Source organism: Oryctolagus cuniculus, chromosome 7 (genome assembly GCF_964237555.1).
Source record: "Oryctolagus cuniculus chromosome 7, mOryCun1.1, whole genome shotgun sequence".
In the NCBI taxonomy this organism is placed as follows: Eukaryota; Metazoa; Chordata; class Mammalia; order Lagomorpha; family Leporidae; genus Oryctolagus; species Oryctolagus cuniculus.
The window spans coordinates 151,408,686-151,422,115 of NC_091438.1; the positions used below are offsets into that span (position 1 = coordinate 151,408,686).

The 13,430-nt window shown below is 45.8% G+C and overlaps 1 protein-coding gene across 8 annotated transcripts in view; it reads left to right on the plus strand.

The window, feature by feature from the left end:
• UBR4 (ubiquitin protein ligase E3 component n-recognin 4) overlaps positions 1–13,430 on the plus strand; it is a 158,650-nt gene that overhangs the window by 31,396 nt on the left and 113,824 nt on the right. For 6 of the 8 annotated variants that reach the window (XM_051858039.2, XM_051858043.2, XM_051858042.2 and 3 more), the window contains exons 15-18: positions 419–606; positions 1,522–1,681; positions 1,793–1,878; positions 2,351–2,425. In XM_051858039.2, the coding sequence (XP_051713999.2) occupies positions 419–606; positions 1,522–1,681; positions 1,793–1,878; positions 2,351–2,425 (509 nt within the window). The remainder of the gene's footprint in view (positions 1–418; positions 607–1,521; positions 1,682–1,792; positions 1,879–2,350; positions 2,426–13,430) is intronic. The other 2 variants (XM_051858041.2, XM_008265791.4) reach the window with 1 other exon arrangement.

Consider the following 13,430-nt stretch of genomic DNA (forward strand, 5'->3'; position numbering starts at 1 on the left):
AGGGCCAAACTAACATTCCCTCTGACGTAGTTTGGAGAGTGAAGAAGATAAATATCTTGGATCCCTGTGAGATATTGAGAGATGGGTGGTTCTTACATCATGGGGTTTACATTTGATAAGCATAAATTTACGTTTGAAATGTTTGGCTCATTTCCAGTAAAATGTGATTGTTTCTCTTCCTTTCCTGTGCTTCCTTTAAAAACAAAGCAGTTTTATTGAGGTATAATTTGTTATACAATCACTAAAATTCTCTCATGTATACATTTAGACACATTTTGATAAGTCTGTGTGACCTAAGCCCCACCACAATCAGGATATTCTTGTGTGCCTTTTGACCTAGCCACTTTTACAAAGCAAATCTATCAGTATTGAAAAAAATAAAATTCATATTTTTGTTGCTTTTTATTTCCCTATTCAGATGATGACAGCGAGCCTATTTTGGGGCAGTGGTTTGAGGAGACCATCTCTCCCAGTAAAGAGAAAGTGGCACCCCCGCCCCCTCCTCCACCTCCCCCGCTGGAGAGCTCACCTCGTGTTAAAAGCCCCAGTAAGCAGGCCCCTGGGGAAAAGGGCAACATTTTGGCAAGTCGCAAAGATCCTGAATTGGTAAGAGTGAATTTCTGAGGTTTCAGAGATGCGGATGTGGGGAGAAGGGATGTGGTGAAAAGCAGATCGTTTGCATGTTTTATAATTGGATAATTATATAATGTTTAGATATTTTTGCTTAGGACATAAATATATTGATAATGTTTCATTAAATAACTTGTACTCCTGGTATTGTTTCTCTGGTTGGTGGTTACTATCATAGCCTCTAGAATTAGAAGACAGAAAGTGGAGTCATTTGGTACAGTGGTTAAGATACTGGGCCAGTGCCGTGGCTCACTTGGTTAATCCTCCGCCTGTGGCGCCGGCATCCCATATGGATGCCGGGTTCTAGTCCCGGTTGCTCCTCTTCCAGTCTAGCTCTCTGCTGTGGCCCGGGAAGGCAGTGGAGGATGGCCCAAGTGTTTGGGTGCCTGCACCTGTGTGGGAGACCAGGAAGAAGCACCTGGCTCCTGGCTTTGGATCAGCGTAGTTCCAGCCATGGCAGCCATTTGGGGGGTGAACCAACAGAAGGAAGACCTTTCTCTCTTTCTCTCTCTCACTGTCTAACTCTGTCAAAAAAAAAAAAAAAAAAAAAAAAAAAAAAAAGATGCCCCCAATCTCATGTTGTAGCAGCTGGGTTAGAGTCCTGCCCATGCTTTTGATCCACATTCCTGCTAGTGCACACCTTGAGAGGTAGCAAGTGATGGATCAGAGTACTCAGGTCTCTGCTACCACATGAGAGAAGGGAGCTGGATTGGAGAAGGAATAGCCAGGACCTGAGCTGTTACCCATATATGTGATGTCGGCATTGCAGGCTGCGACTCAACCCGCTGTGCCACAGCACTGGTTCCGGCATCTTGTATTTCTTACAAATATTTGTGGTTTGTAGGAGCTTTGCACTCATAACTGATGTGAACTTTTATGCATTTCTTTTAGTTCTTAGGTCTGGCTTCCAACATTTTGAACTTCATCACCTCTTCCATGCTGAACTCTAGGAATAATTTTATCCGAAACTATCTGAGTGTATCTCTGTCAGAACATCATATGGCCACCCTGGCCAGTATCATCAAGGAGGTGGACAAGGATGGATTGAAGGGTCAGTGGATATGACGTGTGCCTGTGGGGATTTTTCTAGTGGGGCTTGGCTGTTGGCAGGGCAGTGTGCTATGTCAGCTGCAGGAATAATTGGCTTCCCTTTGTCTTCAAGGTTCATCAGATGAAGAGTTTGCTGCTGCTCTGTATCACTTCAACCACTCCTTGGTAACTTCGGACCTTCAGTCCCCTAACCTTCAGGTTTGTATGCACGATGACTACGTAGGCCAAGAGGCTTTTTTTTTAATTATTCATTTTTAATTTTTTGGGGGTATTTCTTTTTTTTAGATTTATTTATTTATTTGAAAGTCAGAGTTACACAGAGAGAGAAGGAGAGGCAGAGAGAGAGAAAGATAGGTCTTCCATCCGCTAGTTCACTCCCCAGTTGGCTGCAACGGCTGGAGCTGTGCCGATCCGAAGCCAGGGGCCAGGAGCTTCTTCTGGGTCTCCCACCTGGGTGGAGGGGCCTAAGGACATGGGCCATTTTCCACTGCTTTCCCAGACCGTAGCAGAGAGCTGGATTGGAAGTGGAATAGCCAGGACTCGAATTGGCACACCAGCCCCTAAATTTACTTATTTGAAAGCAGAGTTATAGAGAGAGAAGGAGGGATGTGGTGGGTGGGGGGTGGTTGGAGAGATAGTTTGATTTTCCATCTGCTGGTTCACTCCCCAGATGGCCACAACAGCTGAAGCTGGGCCAGACCGAGGCCAGGAGCCTGGAAGTCCATCCTGGTATCCCATGTGGCTGGTAGGAGCCCAAGCACTTTGGCCATCTTCTGTTGCTTTCCCAGGCACATTAGCAGGGAGCTGGATCAGATCGGAAACAGCTGAGACTCAAACTGGTGCTCATATGGGATGCCAGTTTTGCAGGCAGTAGCTTAACCTTCTGCACCCAAATGCTGGTCTTTCAGAACCTTTTCTACCAGCTCCTACAGGCTTTGGTTCTTCGTATTTGGGAAAGCTTGTAGGTCATTGAGTTGCTTCACTGGAAAACACATTGGGAGATTATTCTAGAGGTCTCTGTACTTTAATTAAGATAATTTCAAGAAAAAGTTAATGTTCCTGTTACCCCCAAGTCAGTAAGTGTAAAGAAAAGGAAAAACTCCAAAAAGAAACAAAAACTTCTAGTGATTATGCTAGTAGAAAAGTGAATAAGAGAACTATAAATAGCCAAAAGCCATAAGAAAATATGTTCAATGCCATTAGTAATTGATTGAAGATATACAAATTGCAATATTTGTTTTAAAAGAATTAAATTATAGAAAATGCTCTCATATACACTTTGACCCGCAAACCCACATCAAAAACATCTAGACCTTGATTGTGAATTTCCAGTCTTATGGTTTCTCTACCTTCTTAGGTAACTGGTGTCTTGCATTCTAAATCACAAGCTCCTCATTTCCTTAGTTCCATATGTAGCTATATTCCTTACATGAAGAACAGCTTATTCAGTTTTTTCTAGCTGGTGACATCATGCAGTGTGTAATCTTTTCAGGTCTTGTTTTTTTATTGTGTAACAATATCAGTTGCCAAGATCACCTTGTAAACTTCTGTAGTTCTTGTGTGGACTGTTGGATGATACCGTGTTTTGTTTATGATTGTACCACAGTATTCATCTTTTCCTTTTCTACTGATGGACGTTTGAATTGTGTCCGTGTTCATTGCTATTCCAGCAGCTCCGTGACCATTCCTGCGTGTGTCCCTGTTACACTAGACACGCGCTTCCCTTGCAAATGTGGCTGGGCATGGAATTGCCAGGTTGCAGAGTGCCAGACTGCTGTCTGCATGGCTGCACCTATTTTTAACCCAGCAGCAATGTGTCAGATCATGTGGATTCTCACCCTCTCACAGCATTTGGCAATGTCATATTTTTTTAATAACGATCAATTTATTTGAAAGGCAGAGAGAGGGGTTGGTGCTGTGGCATAACGAGTAAAGCCACCTCCTACAGTGCTGGCATCCCATACAGATGCTGGTTCGAGTCCCCATGGTTCCACTTCCAATCCAGCTCCCTGCTAATGTGTATGGGAAAGCTGTGAAAGATGGCCTAAATCCTTGGACCCCTGTACCTGTGTGGGAGACCTCCTGACTTCGGATTGGCTCAGCTCTGCCTGATGTAGACATCTGGGGAGTGAACCAGCGTATGGAAGTCCTTTCTCTCTCTCTCTCTCTCTGCCTCTCTGTAACTCTGCCTTTCAAATAAATAAATCTTTAAAAAAAAAAAAAAGAGAGAGAGAGATGGATCTCCCCAAATGCCTGCAACAGGAGGGGTTGGGCCAGGCAGAAACCTGGAGCCAGGAAGTCCATTGAGATCTCCCACCCTGGTGACAGGACCCAGAGGACTTGTCCCATCATCTGCTGCCCCCCCAGCCACATTTGCTGGAGGTTGGATCAGAAGTGAGGAGTAACTGTGACTTAACACAGACACTCCAGCCTGGGACCTAGGCATCCTAAGCAGCAACTTTAGGAATATAGTTGTTCTTCCCACCATACCTGGCCTCCCACCCACACTCCCATCCCTCCTCCTCCTCTCTCTCCCATTCCCAGTCCCATTCTCCATTAAGATTCATTTTTCTTTCTTTCTTTTTAAAATTATTTTATTTGAAAGCCAGAGTTATACAGAGAGAGAAGGAGAGACAGAGAGAGAGAGGTCTTCCATCCACTGGTTCACTTTCCAATAGATTGCAACGGCCAGAACCATGCTGATCCGAAGCCAGGAGCCAGAAGCTTCCTCTGGGTCTCCCACACACGTACAGGGTTCCAAGGACTTGGGCCATCTTTTACTGCTTTCTCAGGTCACAGCAGAGAGCTGGATCGGAAGAGGAGCAGCCAGGACTTGAACCGGTGCCCACGTGGAATGCCAGCACTGCTGGCGGTGGCTTTATCTGCTACACCACAGTGCTGGCCCCGAGATTCATTTTCAATTAACTTTATATACAGAAGACCAACTCTGTACTTAAAGATTTCAGCAGTTTGTGTGCATACTCACACACACACCCACAAAACTGTTTGAGAACAAGTTTTACAGTTAACTATTATAATACAACTCATTGAGGACAGAGGTCCTGCATGGAAAGTAAGTGCACAGTGAATCCTGTTGTTAATTTAACAATTAACACTCTTATGTATGATGTCAGTGACTACCCAAGGCTGTTGATATGAGCTGCCTAATCTGTGGAAGCCTTTTGAATCCACAAACTGTCAGTATTTAGCAATAATGACAATGACTTTTTTTTTCTTTTATTTATTTAAAAGTCAGAGTTACAGAGAGGCAGAGGCAGAGAGACAGAGAGGTCTTCCATCAGATGGTTTACTCCCTAGATGGCTACAACGGCCAGAGCTACGCCGATCTGAAGCCAGGAGCCTCCCCTCGGTCTCCTGCATAGGTGCAGGGGCCCAAGGAGTTAGGCCATCCTCTAGTGCTTTCCCAGGCTGTGGCAGAGAGCTGGATCAGAGTGGAGCAGCCGAGACTTGAACCGGTGCCTATATGGGATTCTGGCAGTGCAGGTGGCGGCCTTACCCGTTATGCCACAGCGCCAGCCCTGATAATGAGTTTCTTAAGATGTTAAAGTTAGTGTTCCTCAATCTTTAGTGTACCAGGGGATTCCTGGGAAGTTGAATAAAACTGAGTATTCCTAGTTGGAACCTTTCCTTTAATAGACTTTAATTTGGTAGGTCTCCAGTAGTTTGCCTTGAAACTACTTTGAGATTTTTTTTACTCTTAAGATTATTTCATGGATTCTCAGAATCAGGAAACAGCACAAAGGGAATGTTTATGCCTAGCGGGTAAGATGCTGGTTGGGATCCCTGCATCCCAAATTGGAGTGCCTGAATTTGAGTCTGGGTTCTGCCCTTGATACCAGCTTCCTGCTAATGTACACACTGGAAAATAGCGGATGATTACTGAAGCTTTTGGGCCCCTGGCCCTCCATGGGATACCTGGATGGAGTTCCTTGCTCCTGGCTCCAGGCTCCTGGCTCCTGGCTCCTGCCTTGGCTTTCCCTATGTGAGGAGTGAATCAGTAGATGGAAAATACCTCTCTCTCTCTCTCTCTCTCTCTCTCTCTCTACCCCCCTACCCCCCGTGATTCAGCTTTTCATATAGATGAAAATAAATACATTTTTTTAAGAAAGGAGAAACTACTTCAGTTGTATATAGCCTGCAGGACTTCTTAGACTGCATATTCAGTGTCGTAGTGCCCTGTCAAAGTTATCAGCTCCTTTCCCAGCTCTTAGTTTGTTTAGGGAAGCTTCAAATTTCATAGACTTTGGACTTTCCTGTCTAGACTCGCCCAAACAACACGGAAGTAGTATTTTTCTTTAGCAAATTGCAGTACTTAAAACTGCTATTATGACATTACTGTTTTAGCATTTAAAAAAAATTTCACAGATCTTGGTGTGGGTGTGCATCATGGTTACTGTTAACTACTGATGATATGGAAACATCCCTTTTCATTCTGTCTATAAACATGGGATTATAAATTCTTCCCCCAAATGTCTTTGCTATGATGGAAGAAAGTAAAGGATAGTATGTGTAATCTTGTCATCTGCCATTGAATTCCCTGACCTTGCATGTTCTTTTTTCCAAGCATGTGCAGTGTATACACACACACGCGCACATACACAATATCCTCCAAGGGGGTTTAATAAAGTGTATCTCAACCTGTGAAAGTAGACGATTAGAAGTTATATCTTTTTTTGTTGTTGTTGTTGACAGGCAGAGTGGATAGTGAGAGAGAGACAGTGAGAAAGGTCTTCCTTTGCCGTTGGTTCACCCTCCAATGGCTGCCATGGCCGGCACACTGTGGCCGGCACACCATGCTGATCCAAAGGCAGGAGCCAGGTGCTTCTCCTGGTCTCCCATGGGGTGCAGGGCCCAAGCACTTGGGCCATCCTCCACTGCACTCCCGGGCCACACCAGAGAGCTGGCCTGGAAGAGGGGCAACTGGGACAGATTCCGGTGCCCCGACCGGGACTAGAACCCAGTGTGCCGGCGCCGCTAGGTGGAGGATTAGCCTAGTGAGCCGCGGCGCCGGCCAGAAGTTACATCTTAAATGTTGTTTTCAGCTGTCAGGTCAGTAAAGGACTAGAATTCTCAGGAAGAACTGTAGGATTACTTGGTATCTAGAGAAGAAATTGAAAGTCATTGATGACTTTCAGGTGTCTTTAGTAGGTGAGCTTTCTGCTGAAAGACTGTGGGAGAGATATACTTAGTGTGGCCTCTCTGTTCTTTTCATGAATTTGTCTAATAATAGTAAGGTGGACAGGTAACTAAGTTCTTTTTGTTGTTACTGGTTGCTATGTTTCTTGATCGAAGTCTCTCTCACTACTCTCTTTAGTTGATATTAATGTCCTAGTAGCAAAGTACCCTGCTAAATATAGATGAAACAAAAATCCTATTGTCCAGGAATACAGTTTGGTAGGTACACAGATAAGTTATTGATTTTATTATTTATAAACATATTTATTCATTTGAAAGGCAGAGTGAGAAGGAGAGATGCAGATCTTTGATCTGCTGGTTCACTGCCCAAATGTCCACAATGGCACGGCCTGGGCCAAGCCAAACCCAGGAGCCTAGAAGTCCAACTGGATCTCCCACATGGGTGCAGGAGTCCAAGGACTTGGGCCACCTTCCACTGCTGTCCTAGGCCATTAGCAGGGAGCTGGATTGGAAATGGAGCAGCTGGAACTTGAAACAGTGTCCATATATGATGCCTACATTGCAGACTGAAGCTTAACCCTGCTGAGTCACAATACTGGCCCCCCAAAATGGTTAATTTAATATAGAATCTGCTGTGTGCCCATGTGCAAAAATGGAGTAGGAAGTGACAGAGAAAGGAGAGTGCTGGTGCTAGCACATGGAGCTGGGGAAGGTGGGCCTTTAGAGAAGCTGTGGCATGGGCCTGGGGGAGATGAGTACTGTTGGCAGGCCAAGTAGAGAATGAAGGGCAGAAGCCAGGAAAGTAGGGGCTGCATGATAGAAGGGTTTCACATGGACTGAGAGGCTACAGAGTACCTTGGAATTATAAAGATTATAAAGATTCCTGAGATCCATACAAAGGAACTGAAATCGTGGAGAGCCACTGGGCTGTGCTTCTGTAAGGTTAGTTTAGAAATAGGATGGACTCTGGGTAAAAAGGAAGTCAGTAACTGGTGTCAGTGAATTAGGACATGAAGGTGTTTATTTTTGTTTATTTATTTTTTGAGATTTGGAAGCAAGAAGAGAGTCAAAGACCCCCAGCTGGAGTGGCATGGAAGGGTACGGGGGATTTTAAGCACAGTTTTGGGAAAGAAAAAAACTTGACATTCTGTTACAAGGCAGGGACAAAACCCTTTGAAAGACTTGATTTGCAGTCTTTTACCCTATCTGGCTTGTTCTTGATGAAACAAAGAGCCATCTGAAGGGTGGGATAGGCAACATCACAGTAAACTGTGAGCGCTGAAGGGTGGAATCCCCACTCCTTTGCTCTTCTTATGGTGAAATTGGAAGCTTTCAAGGAGTGGGCAGGCATGAAAGTGTCTAAAATAATGCCTAGCTCAAAATCCCAATGAGATACCACCTCACCCCCGTTGGGGTGGCTGTTCCAGAAAAAGCCAGATTCAAAGTGAGTATTGGGGATGATACCTGTGCTTTGCTGGTGGGAAGGTCAAGTGATGTAGTCACTGTGGAAAAGGGACTTGGCAGTTCCATGAATAAATAACTGCATGTTATTCAGCAGTCCCACTTGAATACCCAAAAGGAGTGAATGCAGGGACTTGAGTGGATATTTGTATACCCATGTTCAGGTTCTTCAAGGAGAAGAAAACAAGTAAAGAAACATACATAGTAGTAGTATTCAGAACAGCCAGAAGGTGGAGACAACCCAAGTGTTTGCAGGCATTTAAATAGATAAACAAAATATGGCACATCCATCCAATGAATGTTGCTCTTACTCAAAAGGAAAGAAATTTTGACACATGCTGTCGCTCCCCCTCTTCGTGGAGGAACGACACAGGACCCTGCGCTGTTCTTTCGTCTGCTCGGCCCTCCCCGGGTTTGCTGCTGGTTCTTCCCGGGTTGGCTACTATCCCTTCCACCTCCGTGGAAGGGCAGTTCCCCCTGGCCACATTCCCCACTTCCGCAGGGGAGCGGCACACCGCCGGCCGGCTCTCTGGGGGCTGCACAGGTGTTCTTTCAGATGTTCCCCTTAGATGTTCCCCGGTGCATGTCGTCTCTCTCCTCCTTTATAGTCCTCCTCTGCCAATCCTAACTCGGCTGCCCACACGCCGAGTACGCTGCTCTCCTCCAATCAGGAGCAAGTCCTACAGTTTATTGATTGAACTGGAGGCAGCTGTGCGGAAGCTGTTTACTTCTCTCCCAGCGCCATATTGTGGGAGAGCAGATGCATAGAACAAGTCTTAATTCCAGTAACTCAGTCCAGTCCGGGCTGCTCCCCACAACATGCTACAACACAGTTGAACCTTTTCTTTCTCTTAGATTTATTTTTTATTTTACTTGAAGGGCAGAGTTAGAGGGAGAGACAGAGACAGAGCTAGGGCTGGGTCAGGCCTAAGCCAGGAGCCAGGAGCCTCTCTCAGGTCTCCTACATAGATGTAGGGGCCCAAGCACTTGAGCCATCTTCCACTACTTTCCCAAGTGCATTAGCAGGGAGCTGGGTCAGAAATGGAGCAGCTGTAATTCAAACTGGTGCCCATATGGATGCCTGTGTCACAGGTGGAGGCTTTACCTACTGTGCCACAATTCTGGCCCTGTCATGGCTGACTCTTGAACACATGATGCTCCATGAAGTTTCCTAGTCAAGGTAAATGCTGTGTGATTTCATTACATGAGGAACTTAGAGTAGTCATATGCATAGAGAGAGGTTGAATTGAAGTTCCCAGGTCTTGGGGGAGGGGAAATGGGGAATTTGTGTTTAACAGGCATACAGTTTCAGGTAAAGATGAAAAAAGGGTCCAGAGATAGATGATGGTGAAGGTTCCATAATAATCATATATGTACTCAGGTGCTACAGAACTGTGCATGTTAAAATGGGAAAATTTATCTTATGATATTTCTCCACAGAAAAAGCTTTTTTATAAGGTGCTTGGGAGGAGGGGGACAGGGGCTGTGGAATAGCAGGGAAAGCCTCCGCCTGCAGTTTAGGCATCCATGTGGGCGCTGGTTCAAGTGTCCCAGTTGCTCCACTTCCGAGCCATCTCTTTACTAAGGCTTGGGAAAGCAGTAGAAGATGGCCCAGGTCCTTGGGCTCCTGCACCCATGTGGGAGACCCGGAAGAAGCTCCTGGCTCATGGCTTCAGATCGGCGCAGCTTTAGCCATTGCGGCCATCTGGGGAGTGAATCAGCGAATGGAAGACCGACCTCTCTCTGCCTCTCCTCTCTGTGTAACTCTGACTTTAAAATAAATAAACAAATCTTTAAAAAAAAAAAAAAAGAAAAAGAAATGTTAGCTAGAATTATATGGGATTACGAGGAAAAGGTGAGATATGATATGGATAAAGGACTTAGTGCAGAAATCATGGCAAATTATTGAATGTGTTGAAGGTCATGGAGAGAAAAGAGTATTAATAGGTAATCATTGGGATTAAAACTAAGACTGGAGGGATGCAATTGTCATTGATGGAAACGAGTCAGGAAGGAGAGTTAGTTTGGTGGTAGGAAACATTGGATTTATTAAAAGAGAGAGAGAGAGATCTTCATCAGCTGGTTCATTCCTCAAATGGCTGCAATAACCAGGGCTACGCCAGGCCGGAGCCAGGAGCTTCTTCCAGGTCTCCCACATGGGTACTGGCACCCATATTGGATGTGGCATTGCAGGCAACATTATACCACAGTGCTGGCCGCTATCATCTTAAAAAAAAAAAAAAAAAAAAGATTTATTTTATTTGAGAGACAATATGACAGAGAGAAAGATCTTCCAACCACTGTCCTGACATGGCCAGGGGCTGGGCCAGGCCAAAGCCGGGAGCCTGGAACTCCATCTGGGTCTCCTACATGAGTGGAGGGACCCAAGTATTTGGGCCATCTTCTGCTGCTTTCCCAGGACTGCTGCTTTCCCAGGCCATTAGCAGGGAGCTGGATCAGCAGTGGAGCAGCCGGGACTCCACCTGATGTCCATATGGGATGCCAGCACTGCTGTCAGTGGCCTAACCTGCTACACTGCAATGCTGACCCCTGGATTCCATTTTATACCTTTTTTTTTTTTTTAAGATTTGTTTATCTATTTGATAGAGTTACAAAGAGGCAGAGAGAGCACTCTCATCCGGCTGGTTGACTCCCCAAATGGCCGCAGCGGCCGGAGCTGGGCCGATCCAAATCCAGGAGCCAGGAGCTTCTTCCAGGTCTCCCATGCAGGTGCAGGTGGTCCTTGGGCCATAGCAGAGAGCTGGATCAGAAGTGGAGCAGCAGGGATTTGAACCGATACCCATATGGGATACCAGCACTGAAGGCAGTGGCTTTACCCGCTATGCCACAGCACCGGCCCTAAAACCCTCACTTAAAAATATATTACAGGGGCCAGTGCTGTGGTATAGCAGGTAAAAGCTGCTGCCTGCAGTGCCGGCATCCCATATGGGCACTGGTTCAAGTCCCGGCTGCTCCACTTCCAATCCAGCTCTTTGCTCTGGCCTGGGAAAGCAATAAAAGATGGCCCAAGTCCTTGGGCCCCTGCACCCATATGGGAGACCTGGAAGAATCTCCTGGCTCCTGGCTTCAGATGGGTGCAGCTCTGGCCGTTGCATCCAATTGGGGAGTGAACCTGTGGATGGAAGACCTCCCCCCCCCACCCCCTTCTCTATCTGTGTAACTCTGACTTGCAAATAAATAAATAAATCTTTAAAAAAAAATGTATTACAAGGGTGGCCATTCCATTGTGGTGTAGTGGATTAAGCTGCTGCTTGGGTCACCCACATTTATTTTGTAGTGCCTGACCGAAGTCGTGGCTACTCTATGCTTATGATCCACCCTCCTGCTAATGAGCCTTGGAGGGAGTGGAAGGTCAATTTTCAAACCAAGAGATATGCATACATAAATATGAGTTATGAGTAACATATTATATCTACCTCCTGATACCGTCTTGTGTGTTGGAAGTGATCATGTTTGAGTAGTGCTTAGCTTAGGGCTAGGCCAGGAGTGACTATTCAATGTATGGAAACCACTCTTGAGATCTGCTATATTTTGAAGTAATATTTCCAAGGAATGGGGTCATCAAGGACGTTTTATAAGAATATAAATTAATTTGGCAGGCTTGGAAATTTATCCTGCATCCTGAGGTAACCATGATTTGTGTCTTCTGAAGCCAAGTGAGAAAGCACAGATTTGTCTGGTTTTCCGTTGGCATCCTGCTGATCTCTGTGTGCGTGTGTTTGAGAAGATAAGTTGTAGTTGAGATACAACAGAGCTCATTTGAAAGTGAAGCTCATTTGAAAGACATGCTACAACTGGAGGCAAAGAAGAATCTTGATTAGTTCTAGATGCCTTGACATCACACAGGCAAAATTTCCCTGCTAATATGGTTAATACAAGTTGTTGGATCTCCCCGTTTTGGGTTTTATGTGTATTATGTGACTGATTCTGAAAGAAAAACTGTCAATTATTGCAATTGCTTAAGAAGTTTTCTTTTGGAGATGGGCGTTGTAGCACAGTGGGTTAAGCTGCCACTTGAGATTTACGTATCCTGTATTGGAGCGCTTAGTTCAAGTGTTGGCTCCTTCATGCTTCTGATGCAGCTTCCTTCTAACTCACCTGGGAGGCCGCAGATGGTGGTCAGGTACGTGGCTTCCTGCTACCCACATGGGAGACCTGGATGGAGTTCCTGGCTTCAGCCTGGTCCAACCTCTGCTGTTATAGGCATTTGTGGAGTGCCTGTAATAAAAATTTATGATTAGTATTTTTAGTGAATCTCTCTCTCCCTCCCCCTCTTCCTCTAACACCATCTCTGTCAGTCTGCCTTTCAAATAAATAAAATCTTAATGTTTTAAAGAAGTTTTCTTTCTTTTTTTTATTTTTTATTTTATTTTTTATTTTTGACAGGCAGAGTGGATAGTGAGAGAGAGAGACAGAAAGAAAGGTCTTCCTTTTTTTTGCCGTTGGTTCACCCTCCAATGGCCGCTGCGGCCGGCGCATTGCGCTGATCTGAAGCCAGGAGCCACGTGCTTTTCCTGGTCTCCCATGCGGGTGCAGGGCCCAAGCACTTGGGCCATCCTCCACTGCACTCCCTGGCCATAGCAGAGAGCTGGCCTGGAAGAGGGGCAACCGGGACAGAATCCGGCGCCCCGACCGGGACTAGAACCCGGTGTGCCGGCGCTGCAAGGCGGAGGATTAGCCTATTGAGCCACGGCGCCGGCCAGAAGTTTTCTTTCTAAGGCACCAATTTTTCATGTTTTGTGTCTTTGGAAAATTATCCTGATTCTGCTGTTTAAATGCATTTCTCCCCCTTCAGAAGCTCATTTCATGGGGTTAGATTAGTAATTTTATTTTATTTTATTTTTTTTTATTTTTGGCAGGCAGAGTGGACAGTGAGAGAGAGAAACAGAGAGAAAGGTCTTCCTTTGCCGTTGGTTCACCCTCTAATGGCTGCTGCTGCCGGCGCACTGCGGCCCGTGCACCGCGCTGATCCGATGGCAGGAGCCAGGTACTTATCCTGGTCTCCCATGGGATGCAGGGCCCAAGCATTTGGGCCATCCTCCACTGCACTCCCTGGAAGAGGGGCAACCGGGACAGAATCCGGCGCCCCGACCAGGACTAGAACCCGGTGT